Source organism: Bos grunniens, chromosome 12 (genome assembly GCF_055505025.1).
Source record: "Bos grunniens cultivar Pamir isolate PY7600 chromosome 12, Bosgru_T2T1.0, whole genome shotgun sequence".
Classification (NCBI taxonomy): Eukaryota; Metazoa; Chordata; class Mammalia; order Artiodactyla; family Bovidae; genus Bos; species Bos grunniens.
Genome location: NC_141176.1, coordinates 34,634,723 through 34,662,126, shown reverse-complemented (window position 1 = coordinate 34,662,126; position 27,404 = coordinate 34,634,723). Strand labels below are relative to the sequence as shown.

Below are 27,404 nucleotides of genomic sequence, written 5' to 3'. Positions count from 1 at the left end.
CCCAGGATTCTGTTCAAACACTACAGGGGCCCGTTTACATAGTTGGACGAGGTTTACAGTGGAAACGCAGCCTCAGTTGGACGGGCAACCAAGCCCTTGTCTGCATACACCAAGGAGAGACTTGGTGAATTCTGCTCGATTTTTTAAAATAAGTTTTTGCAACCATGCAGGTTAGTGATTGAAGTTGTTGGGTAGCTGTGTTGGTGAGAATGTGAGCCTGCCGCATTCCTCTGTAAGTTCACACCATCAACTTATTGTAAACACACGCATCACCCACTTCCTGACCCTGAAGTGTCCCCAGGTGGGAGTGAAAGTGACACTCAGGTAAAAGGTCACACGTTAAGATGAAACATCCCCGACATTGGGGGGACTTTCCCATCAGTCAGTGTGTCTTTCTGGTTGTAAATGCTGTGCTGGCCAGGTGTTGGTCCGGCCTGCTTCCTCTTTTCTATCTCCCCTTCACCCCTCTTCTTCTCAGATAGGAGGGTCTCTCTTCCCATGCTGAGACCCACAGCTTTGAAGATGCACACTGAGCATCACCACCCACCCTCAGGAATGAATTAAGTCAAATTTCCTTGTCCACCAACACAGTTATCACACATTCATGGAACTGACCTTTTTTTCTGCTGTAATTTCACAGTGAGGCCGACCATCTAAATATTGGTAATAGAACCAGGCAAATATATACATGAGAAAGTAGTTTTCATTTCTATTAATCATCTTCTATCGAATAGCCTTACAAATAGCTGAGAAAAGAAAAGAAGCCAAAGGCAAAGGAGAAAAGGAAAGATTTAGCCATTTGAATGCAGAGGTCCAAAGAATAGCAAGGAGAGATAAGAAAGCCTTCCTCAGTGATCAATCCAAAGAAATAGAGGAAAACAATAGAATGGGAAAGACTGGAGATCTCTTCAAGAAAGTTAAAGATACCAAGGGAACATTTCATGCAAAGATGGGCTCAATAAAGGACAGAAACGGTATGTACCTAACAGAAGCAGAAGATATTAAGAAGAGGTGGCAAGAATACAAAGAAGAACTATACAAAAAAGATCTTCATGACCCAGGTAACCATGATGGTGTGATCACTCACCTACAGCCAGACACCCTAGAATGTGAAGTCAAGTGGACCTTAGGAAGCGTCACTACAAACAAAGCTAGTGGAGGTGATGGAATTCCAGTTGAGCTATTTCAACTCCTAAAAGATGATGCTGTGAAAGTGCTGCACTCAATATGCCAGCAAATCTGGAAAACTCAGCAGTGGCCACAGGACTGGAAAAGGTCTATTTTCATTCCAATTCCAAAGAAAGGCAATGCCAAAGAATGCTCGAACTACCGTGTAATTGAACTCATCTCACACGCTAGCAAAAGAATGCTCAAAATTCTCCAAGCCAGGCTTTAATAGTATGTGAACCGTGAACTTCCAGATGTTCAAGCTGGATTTAGAAAAAGCAGAGGAACCAGAGATCAAATTGTCAACATCCATTGGATCATCAGAAAAGCAAGAGAGTTCCAGAAAAACGTCTACTTCTGCTTTAATGACTATGCCAAAGCCTTTGACTGTGTGCATCACAACAAACTGTGGGAAATTCTTAAAAAGAGATGGGAATACAAGATCATCTTACCTGCCTCCTGAGAAATCTGTATGCAGGTCAAGAAGCAACAGTTAGAACTGGACATGGAACAACAGACTGGTTCCAAATTTGGAAAGGAGTATGTCAAGTCTGTATATTGTCACCCTGCTTATTTAACTTATATGCAGAGTATGTCATGAGAAATGCTGGGCTGGAGGAAGCACAAGCTGGAATCAAGATTGCTGGGAGAAATATCAATAACTTTATATATGCAGATGACACCACCCTTATGGCAGAAAGTGAAGAAGAGCTAAAGAGCCTCTTGATGAAAGTATAAGAGGAGAGTCAAAAAGTTGGCTTAAACCTCAACATTCAAAAAACTAAGATCATGACATCTGGTCCCATCACTTCATGGCAAATAGATGGGGAAACAATGGAAACAGTGAGAGACTTTATTTTCTTGGGCTCTAAAATCACTGCAGATGGTGACTGCAACCATGAAATTAAAAGACCCTTGCTCTTTGGAAGAAAAGCTATGACCAACCTAGACAGCATATTCAAAAGCAGAGACATTACTTTGCCAACAAAGGTCCATCTAGTCAAAGCTATGGTTTTTCCAGTAGTCATGTGAGAGTTGGACTGCAAAGAAAGCTGAGCACTGAAGAATTGATGGTTTTGAACTGTGGTGTTATAGTAGACTCTTGAGAGTTCCTTGGACTGCAAGGAGATCAAACCAGTCAATCCTCAAGGAAATCAGTCCTGAATATTCATTGGAAGGATTGATACTTTGGCCACCTGATGTGAAGAACTAACTCATTGGAAAAGACCCTGATGCTGGGAAAGATTGAAGGTGGGAAGAGAAGGGGACGACAGAGGATGAGATGGATGGCATCATCAACTCGAGCTCCGGGAGTTGGTGATGGACAGTGAGGCCTGGCGTGCTGCAGTCCATGGGGGTCACAAAGAGACGCAACTGAGCAACTGAACTGAACTGACCTGATCTTCTATCAATGCCCTCTTTTGTATGTAATTTAAATTTATGACACTATTTATGCTTAATGACTATTTGTATTTATCTGTCACTAAGTTGGTAATGGGCCTTCCCTAGTAGCTAAGCTGGTAAAGAATCCTCCTGCAATCCAGGAGACCCCAGTTCGATTCCTGGGTTGGGAAGATCCCCTGGAGAAGGAATAGACTATCCACTCCAGTATTCTTGGGCTTCCCTGGTAGCTCAGTAGGTAAAGAATGTGCCTGCAAGGTGGGAGACCCGGGTTCAATCTCTGGGTTGGGAAGATCCCTGGAGGAAGGCATGGCAACCCACTCCAGTATTCTTGACTGGAGAATCCCCATGGACAGAGGAGCCTGGCGGGTTATCGTCAATAGGTTTGCAAAGAGCCAGACGTGACTGAAGTAACTTAGCATGCTTGCACACACATGTACGTAGTAAGTCCAAACCATGGTCTTAGTGTTCAAGAAGCTAAAAGGGAAAGAAGCATACTATTTTCATTTATTCATCCCAAATCCTGTACAAACACTATTTAATAAAAGCCTTTGAGGAAGACTTAGAAATTTTGGACGAACATCATAGTCAGTTGTGACTCTCGCCTGGAGCCTCATTTACTCAGAATTCCCCACCAGTGTCTTTAAGGAGCAGTGAGTACAGGTCCTATGGCTTGTCTGCCTGCCATGTCCCTCCTGCTCTGTATTCTCCAAGCTGTCTTTGTGCCTGACTATTAATATTTTTCTGTTTTGCCTGGAGTTTTTTCCTGCAGGCCCTTGTTAGTAATAGCTTTACCATTTTATTCACAATATTCCAAAAGGTTGACTTATTTTGCTCATGGTTGCTTATTCTTACGCAACAATGCTTAATGTTACTTTGGGCGATCTTATGGCGGGAGGGACCCTTTGAGACACTTAGATACAAGTAGTGGCAGCTGTGTCTTTTGTAAGAAACGAACCTAAACTTCTGGGGAGAATTCTGTTGGTTTGTATTCACTGTGCACTTCCCTGCCCTCCAGGGCCATGTGATGATGACACAGGCTATCCCATCAGGGTGCTCAGTGGCCTGCCTGCTACATAGGTGGTTTCACTTGGTTTAAGAGACCATCCAGATTCCACCATAACAACAATTAGAATATAACATCCGATTCTGAATAATAATAGGAGGAAGGATGGCTAACTCAGGAAGTTCACTGTGGGAGGTACCAAGATGACCCTCTGTGTGTGCATCACTTCCTTCAGGTCTCACAGACCTTCAGGTAGATACTTTTATTTCCTGGCTTTACTGATAAGGAAACTGAAGTCGTCATTTGCTGGTTGGTGACACAGCTAGTAAGTGGCTGAGCCAGGATTCAAACCCAGAGTGCTGACAACAAAGCTCTTAACCAAGAGTGTGCAGCACCTTACAGTATATTTTAGAGCCAGGAAAAGAGGGAAGGAAAAAAAGATAAAGACCCCAGCCCATGTCCACGTGCTGCACTTGGGCCCATAGAGGGAGGCTTCTGCCTATCCTTTTAAAATTTGAGCTCTGGTCCTTCAGCAGCAAAGTGCTTACAGTCATCAGCCTACAGTGCTTCCAGTTCAAGCAACAGCCCCTGACAGGCTGCCCAGGAGAAAAGGCCGCAAGTTTGCTATTTTAATTTTCACTCAGTAGAATCAGGTTCATGTAAACACAACATGCATGAGCTCTGCACATATGCGCCGATTACCACTAGGCTCTGCTAGTTGTTTGTTATTCTGTATGTTAACTTATCCGAAGGGCCACTGCCACTGTCTTCTGCTCCGCCATCAGGAGGCCTGCTCAAGTGTGATAGTCGCTCAGTCATGTCCGAAACTTTTTTTGACCCCATGAACTGTAGTCCACCAGGCTCCTCTGTCCATGAAATTCTCCAGTCAAGAATACTGGAGTGGGTTTCCATTCCCTTCTCCAGGGGAATCTTCCCTACCCAGGGATTGAACCCAGGTCTCCCCCATTGCAGACAGATTCTTTACCGTCTGAGTCACCAGGGAAGTCTCAGGAGACCTAATCATAAGCAATTGTTTTTCTGTGTAATCAAAATACTGATATTGCATTCTTTTCTTTAACCCTTTGACTGGTAATAACATTCTGTCACTTCCAGACTCTTAACAGTCAATTATCTTATTTTGGCGTTCGGTTCAATCGCTTCATGGCAAATAGATGGGGAAATAGTGACAGACTTTATTTTTGGGGGCTCCCAAATCAAAGCAGATGGTGACTGCAGCCATGAAATTAAAAGATGCTTGCTCCTTGGAAGAAAAGTTATGACCAACCTAGACAGCATATTAAAAAGCAGAGACATTACTTTGCTGACAAAGGTCCATCTAGTCAAAGCTGTGGTTTTTATACATATGGTAGTCATGTATGGATGGATATGAGAGTTGGACTATAAACAAAACTGAGCACCAAAGAACTGATGCTTTTGAACTGTGGTGTTGGAGAAGACTCTTGAGCATCTCTTGGACTACAAGAAGATCCAACCAGTCAATCTCAAGGAAATCAGTCCTGAATATTCATTGAAAGGACTGATGCTGAAGCTGAAACTCCAATACTTTGGCCACCTGATGGGAAGAACTGACTCACTGGAAAAGACCCTGATGCTGGGAAAGATTGAAGGCAGGAGGAGAAGGGGATGACAGAGGATGAGATGGTTGGATGGCATCACCAACTTGATGGATGTGAGTTTGAGTAAGCTGTGGGAGTTGGTGATGGACAGGGAAGCCTGGCATGCTGCAGTCCATGGGGTTGCAAAGAGTCGGACATGACTGAGTGATTGAACTGACTGATCACTGACTTTAGTTAAGATTTTCTAAGAGCAGAGATAAAGTTAGAGATAACAACTAATGGGCATGTGGTTTAAAGAAGTTTCTGCTTTTCTAAACACATACCTCTTCTAAGGTAAGGAATTCAGGAAAAAATGTTTTCATAAAAGCTTTCCAGAAGGCAATAAAGGGCTTTGATTCATATCACGTGTTTTCACTGCAAGATTTGGACTTTCCGTCTTTAATTCAAAAGATAATAATGGAATAATTGGAACCATTTTGGAGTATTGGCTATAATCATATCTTTTTTAATGTCTCATAATACAGGGTAATATTTATTAATAATCTAAATTGCTTCCCAGGTGGCACAGTGGTAGAGAACCTGCCTGCCAATACAGGAGACATGGGTTCAGTCCCTGGGTTGGGAAGATCCCCTGGAGAAGAAAATGGCAATCCACTCCAGTATTCTTGCCTGGGAAATCCAATGGACAGAGGAGCCTAGAGGGCTACAGTCCATGGGGTCAGAAAGAATAGGATATGACTAAGCAACATGAGCACTTGCACTTACAAAAGAAAGACTCTGTGTATAAGATTGTGAGAATAGACAAAAATGTGAAGGATGTGTATGCTTTCAATTTAAGAGTGAATAGAATTATGTCCACCGCCCTCCCCCTCTTCAGCTTCAAGAAGAACAGTTTGCATTTTTTCATGGTTTCCTCCCAACATGCATGGTAAAGGCTAAGAATAGCAATGGGGCAGTGGTGGGCAGGCAGCCCAGAGGGAAACAGAAATTGATGGAGGCAGAATGGCAGATGGCGTGAGGGCTCAGAGGTCCTCCGTGGGGGTCTTCCGCTCTCCTGCTCTCAGTAACCTGGGGAACCACCATCCCATAGTCTCATAATCAGGGACCCATCCTGACATCGTGGGGTACCCTGGGTTTCTTTGGTTCCGCAGCCTTGCGGCTTTTACGTATTGCTTTATTTATCCTCGGTGATTCACCCAACTTGAGCAATTGGGAAGCAGAGACACAAAGTTTACTTCTCAGAAGCCGGCTCTGCTTATAATAGAACTGTATTTATGAATCATCTGTATTAGTATTAAAAGAAGGCAGAGTGGAGGCCGCCTCGGGGTTCTGCCTTGATTCACTTGAGTTTAAATCATGAAAGGACTAGTAACTGGGGCAGTGCCCGAGAGGGAACTTGAAAGAAAGAATCAAGCTCAGAAGTTCTGTGTTTATAAACAGATGTTACAGCATTGCTCAACAAAGGAAAAATGTTTGCCTAGCTGTACTGTTTTTGATATGCTCTTAAGTTCAAAAAGGAAAATAAATTAAAAAAAAAAAAACAAAACAGTTTAGGGCATTAGCTTGGAAACTCAGTACTCAGAGCATGTTTGAAAAGCAGCCTGACACGATGAACTTGTGGTTTTACTTGCACACAACTGGCTGCCCCAGATACAGTTGTAAGAAGGTGGTCTGGCCAGTGCTTACCAGGCTCAGATTCTGGTAAACAGAGACATCAAGTTGAATAGTTTGGGTGAAACTTCAAAAGTAAGGTCAGAATGATTCCTTTTTTAAAAAGAGAAAGATACACATCCTCATATAATCCTTCTACCATTCATTTGAAAAATGATGCTTTCTTAATTTAAATAATCTTGCTTCTGATGAATAAAATCTTCTTATATCTTGATTACTGTTTTGTTGTAAACTCCCGTTGAGCTTTGCTTCTCTTATTTTACTTAGTGATATTGTATCTCAAAATCACATCTTAGTTTCATTTTAATCAGATGGTTTGTTTTTCCGATCTTCAGTTGTGTGAAAGTGTTAGTTGCTCAGTCATGTTGGACTCTTTGTGGCCCCACAGACTGTAACCCGCCAGGCTCGTCTGTTCATGGGGATCCTCCAGGCAAGAATACTGGAGTGGTTGCCTTTCCCTTCTCCAGGGGAAGTCCCAACCCAGGAATGGAACCCCATTCTCCCACACTGCAGGCAGATTCTTTCCTGTCTGAGCCACCAGGGAAGCCCATATTTAAGGAACCATTGCCAAATCCAAGGTCATGAAGATTTTACCCTGTTTTCTCATTTTTAAGATAGAGTTTAGAATGTCCATATTGATCAAGGCACATTTAAGAGAAGACTCTGAAGAGTCCCTTGGACTGCAAGGAGATCAAACCAGTCAATCCTAAAGGGAATCAACCCTGAATATTCTTTGGAAGGACTGATCCTGAAGCTGAAGTGCTAACACTTTGACCACCAATGCGAAGAGGCAGCTTATCAGAAAAGACCTTGATGCTGGGAAAGACTGAAGGCAAAAGGAGAAAGGGGTGGCAGAGGATGAGATGGTTAGATAGCATCACTGACTCAAGGGACATGAACTTGAGTCGACTCCAGGAGATAGTAGAGGACAAGGAAGCCTGGCAGGCTGCAGTCCATTGGGTTGCAGAGTTAGACGTGACTTAGCGAATGAAGAATAACAACAAAAGGGAATAATATCTTAAGTAATTTTGAAAGTTGCCTGTCTTCATCTTATACATGCCACTCTAGCACATTTAATATTGGTATTCATCATGCTCTTCAAGCCAGTCAAACTTGGGATCCCCAACATTTCTGTGTCAGTAATGTAAGGTGTGAAACAAGCAGATTCAGTAAAGACCTGCTTCATCCTCACCACAGTGGGCATCTAGATGCCATTTGGGTTGGGTTTACAGGGTGGGGAGTGGCGATGATTCCTGGCCCGAGTCTCCTAACAGCAGACATGTGGAAGGGAGGAGAAGATCCCCAGGAGACCGGCTGTTGACTGCAGACCGCTGCCACTGGCCTCGGGGTGGTGGTGGTGGAACTGGGGGCAGCCGTAGTGTCCTGGGAGGAGGACCTGAGAGTTCTCAGAGTTGTCGGATTAGAACAAATCTGCCTGGGTGGGAGCAACACCTGCAGCAGCAGCCCAGTCCAAGCCTGCCCACCACCACTCTGCCCACACCTGCCCCAAAGGCACGTGGCACGTCTCGCTGGGTGTGCGGAGAACCGCTGGCTCAGGGCAGGCACTGGCAAGGATGCCTACTGGTGTATTGAGTGCTTGTATTATAAAAGGACGTTGGGTGTTGTCAAGTGCTTTTTAAACGTTGTTGTCCCCCTGTGGGCCCACTGTTGTTTAGCTGCTCAGTTGTGTCTGACTCTTTGTGACGCCACAGACTGTAGCCCACCAGGCTCCTCTGTCCATGGGATTCTCCAGGCAAGAATCCTGGAGTGGGTTGCCATTTCCTTCTCCAGGGGATCTTCTCGACCCAGGGACTGAACCCAAGTCTTCTGCACAGGTAGATTCTTTACCTTCTGAGCCACCAGGGAAGCCCTTTTTTAAGCGTAATTGAGGCGATTAGTGTGGTTTTTTGTCCCTTTCATTTTTTTTTTATCATGGGTTACATTGATTTTGGTACGGATCATCATCATTGCCTTCCTGGAATGAATCCCACTTGGCTGTAATGTATAATCCTTGAATATGCACTGATTTTTATAAGGTACGTTTTTGTTGAGGGTTTTTGCATCTGTACTTGTCAGAAATCTTGCTCTGTAGTTTTCTCCCCTTAGAGTGCCTTTTTCTGGCTTTGGTATCAGGATAATATTAGCCTCATAGAATGAGTTAGGATGTATTCTTTCCTCTTCATTTTTTGCAAGAGTTTGAGAAGGATTGGTATTAGTTTTTCTTTAAATATTTGGCAGAATTCACAGGAAGGCATCTGGTTCTGGGCTTCCCTTTGTCAGGAGGTTTTTAATGACTGAGTCCATCTCTTTGTTGTGGTCTATTTTGGTTTTCTATCTCTTCTGTGTCAGTTTCATTGGCTTGTGTATTTCCAAGAATGCCTTTTTACCTAGTTACCCAATTTGTGGTACCTTTGTTCATGGTGTCCTCTTATAACCTTTTTATTTCTGTCAAGTCCATGGCAATGTCTGCTCCTTCATCTCTGATTTTACTTACTTGAGTCTTCTCCCTTTTCTCCTCTGTCAATCTAAGTTTCGTCAATTTTGTTGATCTTTTCAAAGAACCAACTTTTGGTTTTATTGCTTCTCTCTATTTATTTGTCTCTGTGCTAATCTTTATCATTTCCTTCCATCTGCTAGCTTTTGGTTTAGTTTACTCTTATTTTTCTAATGCAATAAAGTTAAACATTAGGTTGTCGATTTTACATCTTTTTTAGTATAGACATTTACTGCTATAAATTTCCCTGTGAACACCTCTTTTAGAGGTGTATCCCTCTTTTGCTGTATCCTTATCAATATAAGTTTTGATATTTTGTTTTTTATTCTCAATCATCTCAAAGTGTTTTCTAATTTCCTATGTGATTTCTTCTTTGTCCCATTGGTTATTTAAGAGTGGATTATTTATCTTCTGCATATCTTTGAACTTCCCAGTTTTCCTTCTGTTATTGATTTCTAGTTTAATTCATTTGTGGTTGGAAAAGATACTTTGTATGATTTTAGTCTTTTTAAAGAAGAATATATATTCTGCAGTTGTTGAGTACTTCCTGTTATTCTTAGAATAGAATTCAAGCTCCTCACTATGGTTTAAATTCCTACAAGTACCGATCCTGACTAGCTTCTCTGGCACTGTCTCTCTCCACTCTTCTCTTGGTTTGCTCAGGAATCTTTTTTTTTTTTTCCCCTGACTTATTAACATAATGCTCTAGCGTAATAACATTACGTATGTGAGTGACTGATGAACATAATGCCTTAGTGAAAGAGCACTAACGTATACCTTTTGATAGCATGTGGAGCCATTGTGTGTATCTTTGTGAAACGTTTAAAAGTGTATGGAGAAAGACTGAACGTGAATGTTCACAGCAACATTATTCACAATAGCCAAAAGGTGGAGACAGCTCACATGTCCACCATCTGATGAACAAATAAACAAAACATGGTCCATCCATCCAATGGAATGTTATTCAGTCATAAAAAAGGAATGAAGTTCTGTTGCATGCTGACATAGATGACCTTGAAAACACTCTGCTAAGTGAAAGAAGACAGACACAGAAGGTCATGTAATATTTTATGGTTCCTTTTATAGGAAGTATCCAGAGTAGGCAAATTCAGACACAAAGCAAATTAGTGCTCGCCAGGATGTGGTGGTGGGGAAACAGGGGATGGGGCATGACTACTTCATGGGTTGGGGGTTTCCCCTCTAGTGGTGATGGTTATATAACATTGTGAATGTACTCAGTGTCACTAAGGGTAAATTTTATGTTATGTATATTTCACCACAATGGAAAAATCAATCCAGTTTAAAATCTTTTTTTTTTCCTGTGCAAAAGAAAGCGCTCATTTTCAAATAATGTTTATTATCAGTATTGAAAAACAAACCACATTGTTCAAAGACCAAAGTTTAAAATGAAAAGTAAAATGATTAAGACTCACTCTTTTACATGACATTACATCCAGTGTCAGAGAGCTTGGTATAAAATGGACTTTAAAAAGTCCAACTATTTTGTGTATTGGCAGACTGTTCTGTGGTACATCTGGAATTCATAGGTTGAGTGTTACGGTAGATATTTTTGTTTAACCAGTTTGGATGAACAAGATAAAGCTTACACTCCAGGCCTGTATCCTTGCCTCAGTTAAGATTGCAAAATGCTCTTTTTAAATATATTTTTAAATTAAAGAACATAGCTAGAAATCAATCCATCACGTTTTGGTCTTGTTACACACTCAACATGAGTTTTCTTGGTGGTGGTGGTGGTGGTGGTGATGAAAGAGCACAGAAAATAATGAATTGATTTGTTGTTTACTTGAAAAAAATATGAAAGTCAAAGATAAATATGTTACTGAAAATTATTAGAGAATGTCTGTTTATCTTCCAGAACTAATTGTCATTTGAATTACTCATGACAAAACACAGCCATCAAAAGTGAAAATGTTTGCATGTCCGATTATGGTGGAGCTTCCGTGTCACATAGCATGCAACCTGAGGTTTTATTTTCTTCTGTGAACTCTCTGATGAAAACACAAGGTGTCAGTGAAATCTTAAACATGGAAGCCCAGACAGAAAGCGTAATTAGTTCATATATGACAGTTCATATCCTTCCCTACTCTGTTTAATACTCATCTAATTATACTATATAGACCTTAACAAGAATGTTTAAAAAATGAATTTAAAGAGTCATATGTTCTTTTTCACTGCGATAAAATGCAATAGCCTCTTTAATCTTGGGAGCAAGAGAGGTTGGACTTGTGAAGCTCTGTTTGTGTTTTAAATTAGGTCAAGTCATATTATATATGTTAGCTAATTAACTAGAATTTACTGGTCTGTACAAAATTTGAATAATAGTCCTTCACATTCCTGTTTTTTTTTTTTTTCCTCTAAACAATACTGTTGGAATGTTGGGAGGAATATAGCATAATTTTTTTTAAGAGCATATATTTTAGAGTCGGACAGATCAGGCCTAAATCTTGATTCAACCGTGGGTTGTTTAAGTGAAAACCCGTTTCTAGATTTGCAGAGACATCTTCATCTGTAAGACCCTTGCTGCGGAGGATTGTCATGACATTTTGAAGGTGGGCAACACAGGGCCAGTCCTCTGCAGGTATTTGGTGTGTGGTCTCTGTGATAACGTTGATGGTAATTTGGATGACTTTCTACCAAAAATATCCAAGGTCTCCTGTTGTTAGCAGATCTCTAAATAATCTCGTCATTTTTTCCATCCCCCATGTGGTTTTAGGGAGTGCTCAAATTGTTTAGTCGTTTCTGACTCTTTGGGCTTCCCAGGTGGCACCAGTGGTAAGAAACCTGCCTGGCAATGCAGGAGACATTAGAGATGAGGGTTCGATCCCTGGTTTGGGAAGATCCCCTGGAGGAGGTCATGGCAACCCACTCCAGTATTCTTGCCTGGAGAATCCCATGGACAGAGGAGCCTGGCCGACTTTTCTGGCTTCTTTGGTTAATTCACAAGGACATGAGTTTGAGCAAACTCCAGGAGATAGTGAAGAACTGGGAGGCCTGGTGCACTGCAGTCCATGGGATCACAGAGTCGGACACAACTTAGTGACTGAACAACAACTGGACAGGTGGTCCACCAGAGAGAATCTGAAGGCCAGGGTCTAGTTCTCAAGCTGTCTCATTTGGATGACAGATTGGCCGAAGCCTAGTGTTGACTGGAGCTTGGTTCCTTGATGGAAAATTTAAGCTACAGGGCCCAGGCTCACTCTGAAGTAAACCATTTTCTCACAAACATGAATCAACCTCACGGTTTGGTTGCAATAAGCAATACTCAAGTTTCCCAAGTTACTTACCATTCATTGTAGCCCACACTTTTACTTGCGTTAGACATAAGTTCCTATTCCTGTGTTTATTTGTCACTGTTTACACAGCTGTGTTTGTTTGTGTTCATACATCCTCTCGTGAATTTGCCTGCTTATAGAGGCTGTTTCGGATTTAGGTTTCATCTCGATCAGGTCCAAGGTATGATCTTTTTAACTTGCTGTGTGGTGAACATCTAATGTGTGCTGTTTGATTATGACATTATGTCTGCATAACTAGAAGCAATATATTTATGAGTATTAAACACGTTTACCAACAAATATCCTTTAAAAGGTATGATTGGATTATAATTCTTATTCATCCAGGTCTAAGCCATATGGTATTTGTGCCTTTCCCAGTGACAATGAGAACCATGTATCAGGGTGGCCCAGAGTCATGGAGCCCAGATACACCAGGACTCAACATCCCCAAATGACTGTTCTTGTTTTTGTTCCAGCTGTCGTGTTTTTATGGTTCAATAACTCAACCCTCGGAGAAGGCAATGGCAACCCACTCCAGTACTCTTGCCTGACAAATCCCATGGATGGAGGAGCCTGGTAGGCTGCAGTCCATTGGGTCGCTGAGGGTCGGACACAACTGAGCAACTTCACTTTCACTTTTCACTTTCATGCATTGGAGAAGGAAATGGTAACCGAGTCCAGTGTTCTTGCCTGGAGAATCCCTGGGACGGGGGAGCCTGGTGGGCTACCGTCTATGGGGTCACACAGAGTTGGACACGACTGAAGCAATTTAGTAGCAGCAGCAGCAGCGGCAACTCAACCCTGATGGTTCTCTCTGGCTCTGGCCACAGTGGAAACCTGACTTTAGGGGTTAGGATGGGGTGCTCCTGTGTGGCCAGGGACAGGGCGAAAGTCCCAGGTGTTCCAGGTGGGCTTTAGTGCCTCGCAGCTCAGATGCTGGTAGCAGCTGCGTGGGCAAGTAGGCCCTCAAAACGGGCTCCATCCAGATGGAGATGCATTGTCAGTGTGAGGTCATGGTGGTGTTAGCTTTTTTTTTCTCCAAACTGTAGGTGTTGTTCAGTACTGTAAGAGCAACAGTGTTAAAATAAAGTAATAATAATAATGTTCACTGTCTCAGAACGTGGGGGCCAACGGCAAGGTTGTGAATAATCCAGTTCCTTGTTTGCCCCAAAAGTTGCCTTCCAGAGCACACCTCAGTTCAGCCTGCTTAAAACTGTGGAGAGTCTGATTCCAATTTGCAGAATATTAAGTGCTTGTTGTGTGCCCTACACTGCCGGGTGCCGGGGAGACAGAACACGATGACAGACCCCCATCTGGCAGACGGTCTGGTCCAGTGGGCCTGAGGACATGTATGTTGGGGTGGCACATGGTTGCTGCCGTGGAAACAGAGGAGAGCTGCAGGTGGAAGTGCAATATTCCAGCCATGACCCGGATGGAGGGAGTGTGTGAGCCGCCTAGCACACCTTCCCTCCTCACCCCGATGTTGCACGAAGGCTCCTGCAGGGGACCCCACGTGCAATGTGCACGTCTGAGTCTCCTGGGTGGTGGAGATGTGAGAATTCCATCCCCGTGGTTTTCAGGTACCAGCAAGGTCAACCTGGTGAGGATCCCATCCACGGCCTCCAGCCCGCGGGACACAGCCCTGGCGGCCGTCATCTGCAGTGCCCTGGCCACCGTGCTGCTGGCCCTGCTCGTCCTCTGCGTCATCTACTGTAAGCGGCAGTTCGTGGAGAAGAAGCCAAGCTGTAAGTCCTGAGCGCTTGCTGTGTCTTGCCATCCTGCCAAAGGGTGTTGATCATCATCACTGTCCTCTGAGTGTCCAACGAGGACCTGAGAGGAGCATCTGGCAACGGCCACAGAGGCAGAGAACATGTGCTCCCAGGGGAGGCGCTGAGGGTGCAGCCGAGGGGCGGCATCACTTCACGGGGGCCTGAGGAGGCAGGGCCGCCCTCGCCCTCCACAGAAACACAGTTCCTTCTAAGTTCTGGCAACACAAGGGCCCCCATCTCGAGCTTTCTTGACTGATTGTTTCGTTTCTCTGCCTTTTTGTAAGAAGTATTTTTAAATGTGAACCACAGCTGTCCTTTCCTCCCACACTGCAGAAGCTGGGTGGTTCTGGCCGCGCTGTGATGTTCCCGGGCTTCCCCTGGGGAACTTGTCTCGCTGACCGAGTTCTCGGCCTCCGCAGGGTCCCTGAGGGCACAGGACCTGCAGTACAACGGCTCTGAGCTGTCCTGTTTCGACAGACCCCGGCTCGGCGCCCCTGCACCCCGTGCCTGCTGTCAGTGCCTGCGGGACTCGGCCCAGGCCTGCGGTAAGTTCAGAGCTTGGGGTCCACTAAGAACGCAGGCCCCGAGGCTGCAAAGAGCGCTCCTGCTCTGTTTTCCAGTTAAAGCTAATCGAGTTCAGTCATTCTCCCTGTCCCCAGAGGTTTGGGGTGTTGTGCATCTTTAAGTATTAATATCAAATAGAAAAGAAGCATCTCATTAAAATTCTAGGATTTCTCAGTAACTTTTATTTTTTTTTATATTTTTTTAATTTTTTTTAAATTTTATTTTATTTTTAAACTCTCAGTAACTTTTAAAACAAGTTCGCCTTCATTTTGGTGTCAATTGATTTAAAGTCATGTGAGCCTTTTGTAGAGTAGGGTTGTCTTGTCTCCTTTCTTGTCTGGTGGGTTCAAAGTGAAGCTGCACATGGCTGTCTTAGTGTCTTTCTGGACTTCTTTTTCTTTTAACTAGTTTATTTATTTATTTTTGGCTGTGCTGGGTCTTGGTTGCCGCGTAGGCTTTTCCCTGGTTGTGGCAAGCAAAGGTTACTGTCTCTTTGTTCTGTGGGCGCTTCTCATTGCAGTGGCTTCCTCTTGTTATGAAGCAATGACTCTAGGGCTCATGGGCTTCAGAAGTTGGGGCCCCAAGGCTCTAGAGCACACGCTTAGTAGTTGGGGCACACGGGCTTAGTTGCTCCGTGGCATGTGGGATCTTCCCAGACCAGGGATCAAACCCATCTCTCCTGCGTTAACAGGTGATTCTTTACCACTGAGCCACCAGGGAAGCCCCCGATTTCTTACAGAAGAAGGAGGAGGGAGACCTGTGACAGGGTTTTCCACAAACCAGTATTGCCTCTGGGATAATTGACAGAGATGGAAGTTCAGGGAAGTCCAGGCAGACCCTGGAGACACAGGTTCGATTCCAGACCATTGTAGTAAAGAGAATATTGCAATAAAGTGAATCACGGGATATTCTGGGTTCCCTGGTGCATATAACATTATCTTTATGCTATACTGTAGTATATTAAGTATGCAATAGCATCATGTCCTAAAAAATAACATATAAACCTTAATTTAAAAATAATTTATTGCTGAAAAATGCTAACCATCATCTGAGCCTTCAGTGAGTCATACTACAGTAGTCACATCAAGGTCCCCTGAGCACAGACCATCATAACAACTATAATAATAATGAAAAAGATTGAAATACTGTGAGAATTACCAAAATGGGACACAGAGACACAGAGTGAGCAGACACTGTAGGAAAAATAGTGCCCCTAGATTGTGAGACACAGGGCTGCCACAGACCTGCACTTCAGGAAAAAGCAGTAATTGTCAGGCATGATACAGCCAGGTCTGCCTGTAATTCAGGTGGACTAAGGTTTCTAACATGGGCAAAAGTCGGCAAAGGAACACTAACTTACGCTTAACTTCTTGCCCCATCCCCACGACCTCACCTCCTCTGCAGGGCATAATCAAGGTGGCCGCAGCCCTTCCAGAAGCCTGCCCTCTGCCCGCTCCATCCTCACCTGTATGTCCCCCACACCTGGGGACACAGCACCTAGCAGTGTGTCGTCTCCTGTAACCATCCATGAGGTTCAGTGTTTCCCAATTCGATGGCTGGTCCTCTCAGAACTGTCTAATCTTTCAAGACATCGAAGGGTTCAGCTTTTCAATCTAATATTTGATATGGAAATAAGGCATTTTTAGCACAATTCTTTCTTTGCTGACCGTTATTATCTGCATTTATTACTTGACTTCCTAGGTAAGCAAGAACTTCCCTTCTTCCCCATTTATTCTTTCCTTTAATTACAATGGACACAGTGTCCCTGATAAAAGGGTGATGGTCCTTTTTGATCATTATTTATTTTAAGGCTCAGATTTTCCCAGGTTTGGCCAGAGGGAGTCCCTTCACCCTGCTCAGGTGTCATTTGGACATAGCTTTATTATCCTTTTAGCTTCTCTCTTATTTTCTGGCTCAGAAAAGAAGTTCCAGGCTCATCTTGTATTTTCCAGCTGGAGCACTAGAACCAGCCATTTCTACAGGGAATAGCAGTGCCTTTCTTTGAATAAATTTGAAATGTCCCACAGCGAGGGTGACTTGCTGAAATGACTGGCGGTGGATCCAGGCACATCCCCACGATCACGGCCGCTCGAGACAAGGGCTGCTTCCGGATAGAATCGGCTGCAGGCCGGGCGGCCATCCCTCTCAACATGGCTTGCTGCTGTATCTCAGTGGTTAACTTTCATTTTTAAAAGGGAAATGGTTTCATCATCTTTTTTCTTTTGATAAAAGAAAAGAAATAATTCATCATGGAAACTTTGGATGTGTGTGTGTTTGTGTATTAATATATAATTTCCTCAAACCTTTCTCTGTATATTTAATATGTGTGTGTCTTTGCATTTGTCAGTATGCTTTACTGTGTTTATGGTTTATAAAATCAGATTTACGTATGTCTGTATGCATAGAGAGAGGAGTCTAGAAGGCTATTCAGAAATGTGGACAGTGTTTTGTAGTGTATAGAAGTGGGAAAGATTTATTTTTCGATTTCTGATCTAATCTCTCTATTTTTAAAGTTTGTCTTCAATGAATGTGTATTGTCTTCATAACCAAAAATAATATACATACTGCTTCAGTGAACAGAGTAGTTAGTAAAGTTGTATGCACGTAGTTATTTCTTAAGCTACCAAAGTGAAAACCAAAGTGTGAATGTGTGTTGAGTTAAAGGCTGTGGACATTCGTGTTCTGCCCAGCATCACCCTGCCAGCTCACAGAAACACTGTCCTTCCTGCCCTCATCAGCCATGTATGAAAGACTCATTTCATTTCCCCTCTCTTCGTGCCTTTTCAGTATTATTTTCATTGCAGTGAAATTGACATCACATTAAGTTTACCGTTTTAACCATTTCCCGGTGAGCAGTTCAGGGACATTAAGTACATTCACCACCACCATCCCCAGAACGCTGTCCTGACCCCACACAGGAAACTCCCATCTTCCTAACTCCAGCCCCTGGGACCACCCTCCAGCTGCCCATCTCCAGGTCCTTCATAGAAGTAGTTCATCATTTTTTAAGAGAAAAGAGAAAAAAATTAAACCTCATGGCCCATCCCCCTCAGAAATCACCCAAAGGGGAACAGCTAAATGTTCAAGTGCAGTGTTGAAGCAATGTAACAAGCCCTCCGACTTTCCTAGGGCCCGTCCACCTTGTCCCATCCCGGTGCTGTGGTGGGGCCTGCGGCATCGGCCGGGACACTCCTGGTTGTCAGGGGCACTGCAAGGCCACACTTCAGGACAGGTAAGTGGGTGGGTCTTTGCAAAATATTTTTTCATTTAATTGCTTGGCAGCACTGGGTCCTAGTTGCAGCACATGGGATCTGGTTCCCTAGTCAGGGATCAAACCCGGGCCCCCGGCATTGGGAGCTCGGAGCTCCAGCCACTAGACCACCAGGGAAGTCCCAAAGTCGTGTTTTTAATGAATATAATTTCATATTCCCTTGCACAAATATACATCCTTCTTATTTTCATTTCATGTAAAACTATGGGGACATCACTTTCTTAGTAGTATTAATGACATTCTAGACATTTAAGACGGTGGGAACTTTGGAAAGAATTAGGTAAGTCTCTCAGGGTTACTTAGAGCCAATACAACATTCTTTATACTGTATATCCTGCTAATTTTATTTTTGTCTTATATTCATGATTTGTAGCACTTATGTCATCTCTGAGTAATTTTTAGTACGCCACATACCCAGAGAATTTCAGAATAGTAGTCAAACTCAGTGAAGAACCTAGGACACTCCATATTTTAGACGTTGGATTAAGTATAAATATAAGGAAATGGCAACCCTCTCCAGGATTCTTGCCTGGAGAATTCCATAGACAGCAGATCCTGGTAGGCTGCACCCCTCAGGGTCACAAAGAATTGGACATGACTGAGCAATCAACACATGTTGATTAGAAGAAGTAGGTATAGAAATTCAATTTTATAGTAAATGGGGTAATTTAACTTATTGTACTGAAGCAAGTTTATAAAAAAGGAGGCACAAGAATTCTGACTTAATAAAATGTTGTTTATTTCACGTTGTTGTTCAGTCACTCAGTCGTGTCCGACTCTTTGTGACCCCACGGACTGCAGCACACCAGGCTTCCCTGTCCTTCCTGTCTCCCAGAATTTACTCAAACTCATGTCCCTTGAGTTGGTGATGCCATCCAACCATCTCATCCTCTGTTGTCCCCTTTTCCTCTTGCCCCCAGTTTTTCCCCAAATCAGGGTCTTTTCCAATGAGTTTCTTTCACCTAGGAAACTTGAAAGCATAGCTGGAGTGTTGCTTTATAGGAGGTTTTTCTCCCGATAGAGTACTTATACATTTTCGAACATGTGTCCAGAAACACAGGTCCAGCGGGGGAGGCGATTCCCACTTTCTTTGGGTCCCTGTCAAGGTCCCTCTGTGGCGAGTTCTCAGACGCCTGGCCTCTGATGCAGAATCCCGGTGGTGGTGACGACGTCTCCTCCTGCGACTCCTGCCCTGAGCTCCCTGGAGAAGACGCTCACTCTCTCGACCCAGAGAGCACAAGCTTGGCTTCCCTGGACTCAGACAGCAGTCGGGGTCTGGTCGGTGGGGTGGGGCCAGTTCTAGCTCATCCGGAGACCTTTACAGACACTACTGATTTGTCAAGACTCACCGACACGCTGCCGGAGCTTGTGAGGGCTCGGGTCGTACTCACTGCTGGAAACCAGCTGGATCAGGGGCGAGGAGATGCCCCACACCTGACCACACAGCCACCCGCCCAGGTGAGGCACCCCCCCAGTGGTGGATCTCGGGATGGGTGCAGTACTGACTCAGGGATGCCCAGAGAGAACCAAGCTCTGACCCCAGAAAATGTGGGGGACCCTGGGGAGAAGGTCTTTACATCCTTCATACCCTCTTGTGTGTTATAGGAGAGTATGTTTACATTAAATTTCAGGAGTTGCTTTTTTTTTTTTTTGTACTAACAACCCTACCCCTTTGAAAATAATTTATTTCTATTTTATTTTCAATGAAACTTTAAATTCCTACCCAGACACTCATTTATATTTTAACCTCTATTTATTCTTTTTTCCCCAGCTTTATGGAGATAGAATTGACATATAACATTGTATAAGTTAAAGGTGTGCAGTGTGCTGATTTGATTTATTGCCAAGTACACCCTGGCACGTCCCAGTGCAGGAGACGTGGGTTTGATCCCTGAATTAGGAAGGTCCCCTGGGAAAGGAAATGGCAACCCATTCCAGTATTCTTGCCTGGAAAATCCCATGGACAGAGAAGCCTGGACAGCCACAGCCCACAGAGTCACAAAGAGCTGGACACAACTAAGCACGCAAGAAATTAAAAAAAAATTATTGGATTTCTAACTTGTGATGCATTTGTTCCCCAAAATGTATTTTTACACAACAGTCTTCTTGTGGGTGGTTTAAGCCACCCAGAGTCTGACAGTGATGGTTATGGTGGTGGTGGTTTAGCTGCTCAGTCATGTCTGACTCTCGCAACCCTGGGGACTGTAGTCTGCCAGGCTCCTCTATCCATGGGATTCTCCAGGCAAGAATATTGGAGTGGGTTGCTGTCTCCTTCTCCATGTAGTTATGGTTCAGGATAAAGCAAGTAGGAGTGAGCAGCTTCCTTAGTCTATGTGACTCAAATTTAGTCAAATTTTCCCTCAACACACCTCTCTAGAAGGGAAGAGGACTAAGATATTGAGACATCACTTGCAAAGACGTTTGGGGAATGAAATAGCTTGTTCGATTACAGGAAAAGCTTTTGTGGGTGGTGTTTTTGAACAAACATTTTAAATGTCAGCATGAAATGTGGGAGGAATGGTAGGAAAGAGATGAGATGACCTGGGTTCTAGTTTCTCAATCTATTAAAATCTATTTTTTTTTCCCTCTCTCTATTGACCAATTAAGTATAATTTGCCTTCCATAGTAGCATTAACATGGTTGGTATTATCATATCAGTTGACCGACATATTTGACAAAACTATCTTATTATTGAGAGAACCTCAGAAATTTCTATTTCGAGATAATCTGCTTAAACTTATGAAAAAAAATTTTACTGTAGATGTATCTGATATGTCATCAATGCCAAATTAGTAGTAAGTTGATGAAAAGTGACTGCAGAAATGAGGGTTTCACGCATGTATGATAATATGCAGTCGCCAGACCTCAGCCCCTCCCAAAGTGAGGTCACTGCCCTTTTGTGACAAGGGTCACACCTAAAGGCTGCTTCCTGCCAATGATGTTTGCCCTGTGACATGTATGAGTGTTCCAGGGAGGTCATTTATGAGAGAAGTCTCCTTCTCAAACTCTTTCTAAGCTTTCTCCAATAGCATCACAGAAGTTTTAAATTCAAAGACCAAGAATGGCACTAATCATTAACCATCTTTGTTCTTTGAAAGAATAGACTAAAGAATCCTAAAATCTTTGCCCATAGTTGCTTTAAAGAAGTGCGACACAGAACCAGGCTTGAAATGTTTGACAGGTTGAAAATCAGCAGAAGAATTGTCCATTGATATAGTTTGTTGGGGTTCATTTCCATCTTTTAAGGGCTGTTTGCCCAGATGGAGTGAGTGGGTTGTTAGGAAGTCTTTATTTTTATTCCCAGAGTACATGGGTGCCTGATATTAGGACGCCGTAACAGGATCTTCCCGTCTGTAGGTCATTAAATCCACGTGCACCGTTAGGAAAAGCGAAGCACCGTCCGCCTTCACAGTCATAGCGTAGGGCTCCAGTTCGTAAGGTGCTGTGTTCAGAGCTCTCCTTGTGTCGCCATTTCAGGGGGACGAAAGGACTTGCTTCTTTCTTCAGTGAAGTGTCCAGCAGAGCCTGCATGTGGACTCGCTGCCATCTGGACTTCTCATGGCTTCTGGGGAAAAAAAGTGAATCTGAACAGAACTGATGTCATTTAAAGCTTCTGAGCCAGGCCCGCCATGAGCCGAAACCTCGAGGAATGGCGCCTCCAAGCTTTGCATCTTTTCCGCACAAGGAGCATCTGAGCGGGAGGCCAACTTCAGAGACCCAGTGGGCCGGGTTTGCAGCCTCCGAGCTTAGGGGTATGACGAGAAGCAGAAATACAGTCACGCTTCTTTTCGTGGTGGATGTGGTGGTTTGACAAGACTGAAGGCTCAGAGTATAACTTTTCATTCACACTCTCTGGAAATAATTTCACATCTCCTCCTGAAAGTCAATGTCAGATTGGTTACCTAGTTTTTACACAGGATGGGTTCACAGGTGAGTGTTTCTGTGTACTGGAGGTCACCTTTTCATCATCTGAATAATCAGCGTGGGAGGTTAGAATTGATCTCCCACGGCCTGCCTGAGTCTTGGCTCGTCAGATGGTGGCCGGGGAATCAGAAGAGATCAAATCTTATAGAATGGACACTTCTTCATCAGCCACTGTCTCATCAACCCCAGCTGAGTTAGTGACAGGAGGGGCCTGAGTTAGCTAATGTGGTTGGGAAAGCCTACCCAACCCCTCCCCCGAGTTAAAAGCTCCTTAATCCTCATCCTAGATTAGCAGATTTCCTCGGAAAATCCACTGATATGGAAGCGTTTGTTACTTCTGTCCCTGGGACTGAGCTCAAAAGATCCAGATTTTCTCTTCTATAGAAAAGCGGTATTTATAATCATCTTTTGTTTGCATCGTGTTTTATAATAAAGGCTTTAGAAATGCCAGCACATGGTGTGTCCATGCCACTGAAACACGATGCCAGGTGAGTAGTCTTAGGAGACGACTCTGCGTATTAGGACCAGGAGAACAAGCACAGGGAGGTGGACGGATTGCAACCGCCGTCGTGTCGTCTGATGAGCACGGTACAGGGCTCCCTCCGATCTCCTAAGCTTGGTCAGCACAGCAGTTTCCACCACAGCCCAGCGACGCTGGATTGAAGAGTCTGGTGCTTCTACGGAGGCGATCCACCCCTGCCACCTTGATGTTGACGTACTAGAATTTGCTCTACAGCTAAGACAGAAACAAAGCCAGCTCAGTCGTGAACCAGGGGACGGCTCCTTAGCTCTTCGTCTCTGCACGCTGGAAAGGATTGATTTGAGCAGGATTTCTTTCTTTTCCTACCATGTTCATAATCAGTCCTGGCTGTTGCCTTTTAAGTGATGACTATTAGCTTTGTTCCATTTGCACTTAAAAAAGACATAAACCTTCAAACATCCATGCGTTAGAGAATAATCACATATTTTGTTTCCGAGTTGGCCCTCCGAAATCAGTGTCTTCTCCTGACCTTCCACATAAGCATTGGAGGCAATTGCCGGAGGTCCAGTGGTTAGGACTCAGCACTTTCACCGCCAAGGGTCTGGGTTCAATCCCTGGTCAGGGAACTAACATCCCACAAGCCACGTGATACAGCCAAGAAAGTCTGAAGTGAGCATTAGAACTCTGCCTTTCTCAGGACATTGTTACTTCTCTCTCATTGCCCCGTGCTTTTCTCTCTTGCATTCATGAGCTCTCACAAGGTGCACCCCCTCATCTTCCTTCATCCACAGCTCAGGCTCCCTGCAAAGACACAAGCTCACCTGGGCTTGGTGTGTTGTGTGTGTGACCTCTGTTCCTTGGACTGAAATAGGAAATTACAGTGTCTCACTGTAATGCATAGCCTTTCCCATCTACCTGGTGCCCAGCCAGAGTTAACTGACTTTGTTTTTTCTCTTCCATTTTTTTTTAGTCTAAGCCAATGATTCTTAAGCTCTGGCTTGCACCAGCTCTTCTGAGATGTGCCTTTAGGAAACTCATGCAAAGTACTTAGGATCTGAGCACAAGAGGGCCAGGAAAATGCAGATTTAAGCTTAAGTCACATGTGCTGTCAGAGAAGGCAATGGCACCCCACTCCAGTACTCTTGCTTGGAAAATCCCATGGACGGAGGAGCCTGTTAGGCTGCAATCCATGGGGTCGCTAAGAGTCGGACACGACTGAGCGACTTCACTTTCCCTTTTCACTTTCATGCATTGGAGAAGGAAATGGCAGCCCACTCCAGTGTTCTTGCCTGGAGAATCCCAGGGACGGGGGAGCCTGGTGGGCTGCTGTCTATGGGGTCGCACAGAGTCGGACACGACTGAAGTAACTTAGCATAGCATAGCATAGCACATGTGCTATAGTCTGCAATCCAATCACTTTTGTTACAACAGGGTAAGCCAGGGCTGTGTTCCTTTTTATAACCAGAGTATATCTTCCATGTGTAGAGCCCTCATTAATGTCAAAGGCAGACACTTGGAGGAAAAAGCTAAGATTGATGGAAAAGAGGCTCTGGCTCCAAATCCTGAAACATCACTTTTGATCAACAGAGATATTGTTGTTGTTGTTTAGTTGCTAAGTCGTGTCCGACTCTTTGTGACCCCATGGACTATAGTCCACTAGGCTCCTCTATCCATGGGGATTCTCCAGGCAAGAATACTGGAGTGGGTTGCTACTTCCTGCTCCAGGGGATCTTCCCAGCCCAAGGATCGAACCTGCATCTTCTGCATTGGCAGGCAGATTCTTCACTGCTGAGCCACCAGGGAAGCCCCCAGGAGAAAATTAGGGTTACAAATGGATTTTATTTGATGCAACATTTGAAAAATCCTGGGTTATTTTAATCAAGATGAAGACATTGTCCTACCACATACTATGGGAACAGACAATGATGTTATATCCTGCGCTCTATGTAAACACTGGAAAAGACAGTCCAGCTGGCATCTCATATCATTGGAATATTGGCAGCACTCAGATAAAATCAGCTGCCAGCATGCCAGGAAATCAGCATCAGGTGATAACAGGACTGGGCGTGCGAATCCTTGCTACTTTCTGCACCACAGAAACTCACCAACAAGGATGAGATGATTGGACAGCAATCACAGAAAGGCATGGGTTTTCTGATTTTGTGTATATGGAATATATTTTTCCAATATAGATTTTTCTACTTTAGATAAAGTGTTCATGTTGCTGTTACCTAGGTCAAGCACTGTTGTCTGTGCTAATAAAAAAAAAAATAGAAAAGAAAAAATCCCATCATTGCTTTAAGGCAGTCAGCTTGCATCCATTTAGACCTCATCTTGATTTATTTTGCATACTGGAATTTATGAATTTGTAAATGTTGGTTTTCTTACACAACTAGTTTTGTAAGACCTTTTTTTATTTGTGAATAAAATTGTTACCTTGTATTCTTGTCGACACATCGGGTGAGAAAATGATGGATGGTGTGAATGCAGCTGTGTTTCCCCTCCTACTCCCCGTGGAGGGTCTCACTAGGATCGTGTCCTCCCCACGACCCCTCTCCAGACCTCTGACCTCTGAGGATTTAGAATCCTCCCGGGTGACCTGGTTACATCTCTCAGGCATGAGGCGGGTCAAGCTACTAAAAAATGTTCTAAGTTATCTGAGAGGCTTTGGTATGAAGATTTTATCATGGTCTCTTTTTTTGGTCCTTCGGTTTGTGACACCAAGTGGAAAGGTCTGAAGAAGAAATTCTCCATTCATCCTCTTTGGAGGTCAGTGGGGCTGGGGGTACGAGGGGCTCCCCTGGGGCAGCAGTGGTCACCTAAGAGCCTCTTTCCTCTTGGCTCCTTCCCTTCTCCTTTCTCAGCCCCCTCTTCCTCCCCTTAATAAAGCTTTGAAAGCTGTTCCTAGATTTTGAGAGGACTTTAGACTTCCTGAACAAAACATGGATTATGCATTTTTTGAATTTAATTTTTATCTTAGAGTTGATTTGCAATGTTGTGTTAGTTTCAGGCATGCAGCAGGGTGATTCAGTTATACATGTATCTATTCTTTTCCAAAAAGACAGCTTCCCTGATAGCTCAGCTGGTAAAGAATCCGCCTGCAATGCGGGAGACCCGGGTTTGATCCCTGGGTTGGGAAGATCCCCTGGAGAAGGGAAAGGCTCCCCACTCCAGTATTTTGGCCTGGAGAGTTCCATGGACTGTATGGTCCATAGGGTCGCAAAGAGTCGGACATGACTGAGCAACTTTCACTTTCCAAAAATAGGTTATTTAAAGTGTCACCATGTTCTCTCAGCTTACTGTTCAGTGTCCCTGTGGACCCCATAAGGGAAGGACACTCATCAGCTTCTTTCCTCTTTCCCAGTGTCCATACAGACGGCGGGTGGGGGCTGGAGGTGCCTCCAGCTCTCTAAGGAAGGCAGCTCAGATCCAAGCAGGATCCCGCAGGGGGCCTGAAGGACTCTGCCGTCACTTAAACGGTACACGTGCGTGATGACCACCATGATGGAGGTCGGTTGGCAGTTGCCTACTTGTCATTCTGAACTTGTCTCTTTGTTCCATTTCAACTTGAGCAGCTGTCATTTTTTTTAAGAAATATATTTGGCACCTGATAAGGTATGAAAATATAGCTTAAATGTACCATTCGGTTATCTTGAAACTAAATGGCAGTCTGAGAATTTCCAAAATCTTCTATAATTTCTAAGACATTTCACGATTCAAAAGTGGTCATTATGCAGAGTCAGCAGAGGAAGGTCAAAGCTTTCTTCCTGCCCTCCAGATTCCAGCAGGCAGGCAGCGGCCGGGTCCTTTCACAAACCACAGTCGCCTTTGAAGTGGTGTGATTTATGGCTGCTTTCAAATCAACCTCTCCAAGAGCCTCGAATGTTAAAAACTTAACCAGCAAAACACTTTCTCTGGAGCCATGGGTGGTCTTCCGAGCCAGGTTTCAATGATTCATCTGTAAAAATGGAGGATTTCTTTTTATCTTAATTTCTAACAGCATTAACTATTCCTGTTTGAGACAGAAAGAGCTGTGTTATCTGTATTTTGTTTGGGGTTGAGCATAGCCAGCAGAGCCCTGCAGAGGCATCTCCTCCCTGGGGTGGACTATTTACAGTCAATAGAAGATCTGAGAAAAGGCTGGTGATCCTTTAATTGCAGGTGAAGGGAGGCAGGTGGCCCATGCCTGGCACATGTCCCCGTGTCCCCCGCGGTGTATCAGGTAAGAGCCGTCTCCCTTGAAACCTAATCGGGAATCTAATTCCTCCCAGAGGCCTGGCTCTGAAAAGACGCTGTTTCCTGTGTCAGGCCTGCCTTCCTTCCTTCAACGTATATTTGTAGAGTTATATAGTGCTGCTGTTTAGTTGTTAAGTCGTGTCTAACCCTTTGCAACCCTGTGGACTGTAGCCCAGCAGGATCCTCTGTCCGTGGAATTCTCCAGGCAAGAATACTGGAGTGAGTTGCCATGCCCTCCTCCAGGGGCTCTTCCCAACCCAGGGATCAAACCTGGGTCTCCTGCATTTCAGGCAGATTCTTTACCGTTTGAGCCATCAGGGAAGCCCTAGTCACAGTCTGTAGCTCCATGGGTATAAATGTTGGTTTTTCTCCAAAATTGAATCCAGTGGGTAGAGTTACCCAACCAAGGATATGCCCGCTTTGGAGGCAACTCTGAAAGATGCACTTGAAAGAAATCTTAAGTAACAGCAGCATTATCAGAATAATGAATTGTCCAACCAAGGAACGAACATCTTTGAAGTTAATGATATTTATCTGAATATTCAAGGCT

At 44.0% G+C, this 27,404-nt stretch overlaps 1 protein-coding gene across 3 annotated transcripts in view; it reads left to right on the top strand.

The window, feature by feature from the left end:
• The window catches only part of TNFRSF19 (TNF receptor superfamily member 19), a 91,361-nt gene extending 66,301 nt beyond the window's left edge, over positions 1–25,060 (top strand). For 2 of the 3 annotated variants that reach the window (XM_086328502.1, XM_086328503.1), the window contains exons 6-10: positions 14,190–14,354; positions 14,798–14,923; positions 18,072–18,174; positions 19,266–19,671; positions 21,691–25,060. In XM_086328502.1, the coding sequence (XP_086184628.1) occupies positions 14,190–14,354; positions 14,798–14,923; positions 18,072–18,174; positions 19,266–19,671; positions 21,691–21,723 (833 nt within the window). In that variant the 3' untranslated portion in view covers positions 21,724–25,060. Of the gene's footprint in view, positions 1–14,189; positions 14,355–14,797; positions 14,924–18,071; positions 18,175–19,265; positions 19,672–21,570; positions 21,652–21,690 lie in introns of those variants that run through there. The other variant, XM_086328504.1, reaches the window with a different exon arrangement.
• The last annotated feature ends 2,344 nt before the right edge of the window (positions 25,061–27,404 follow it).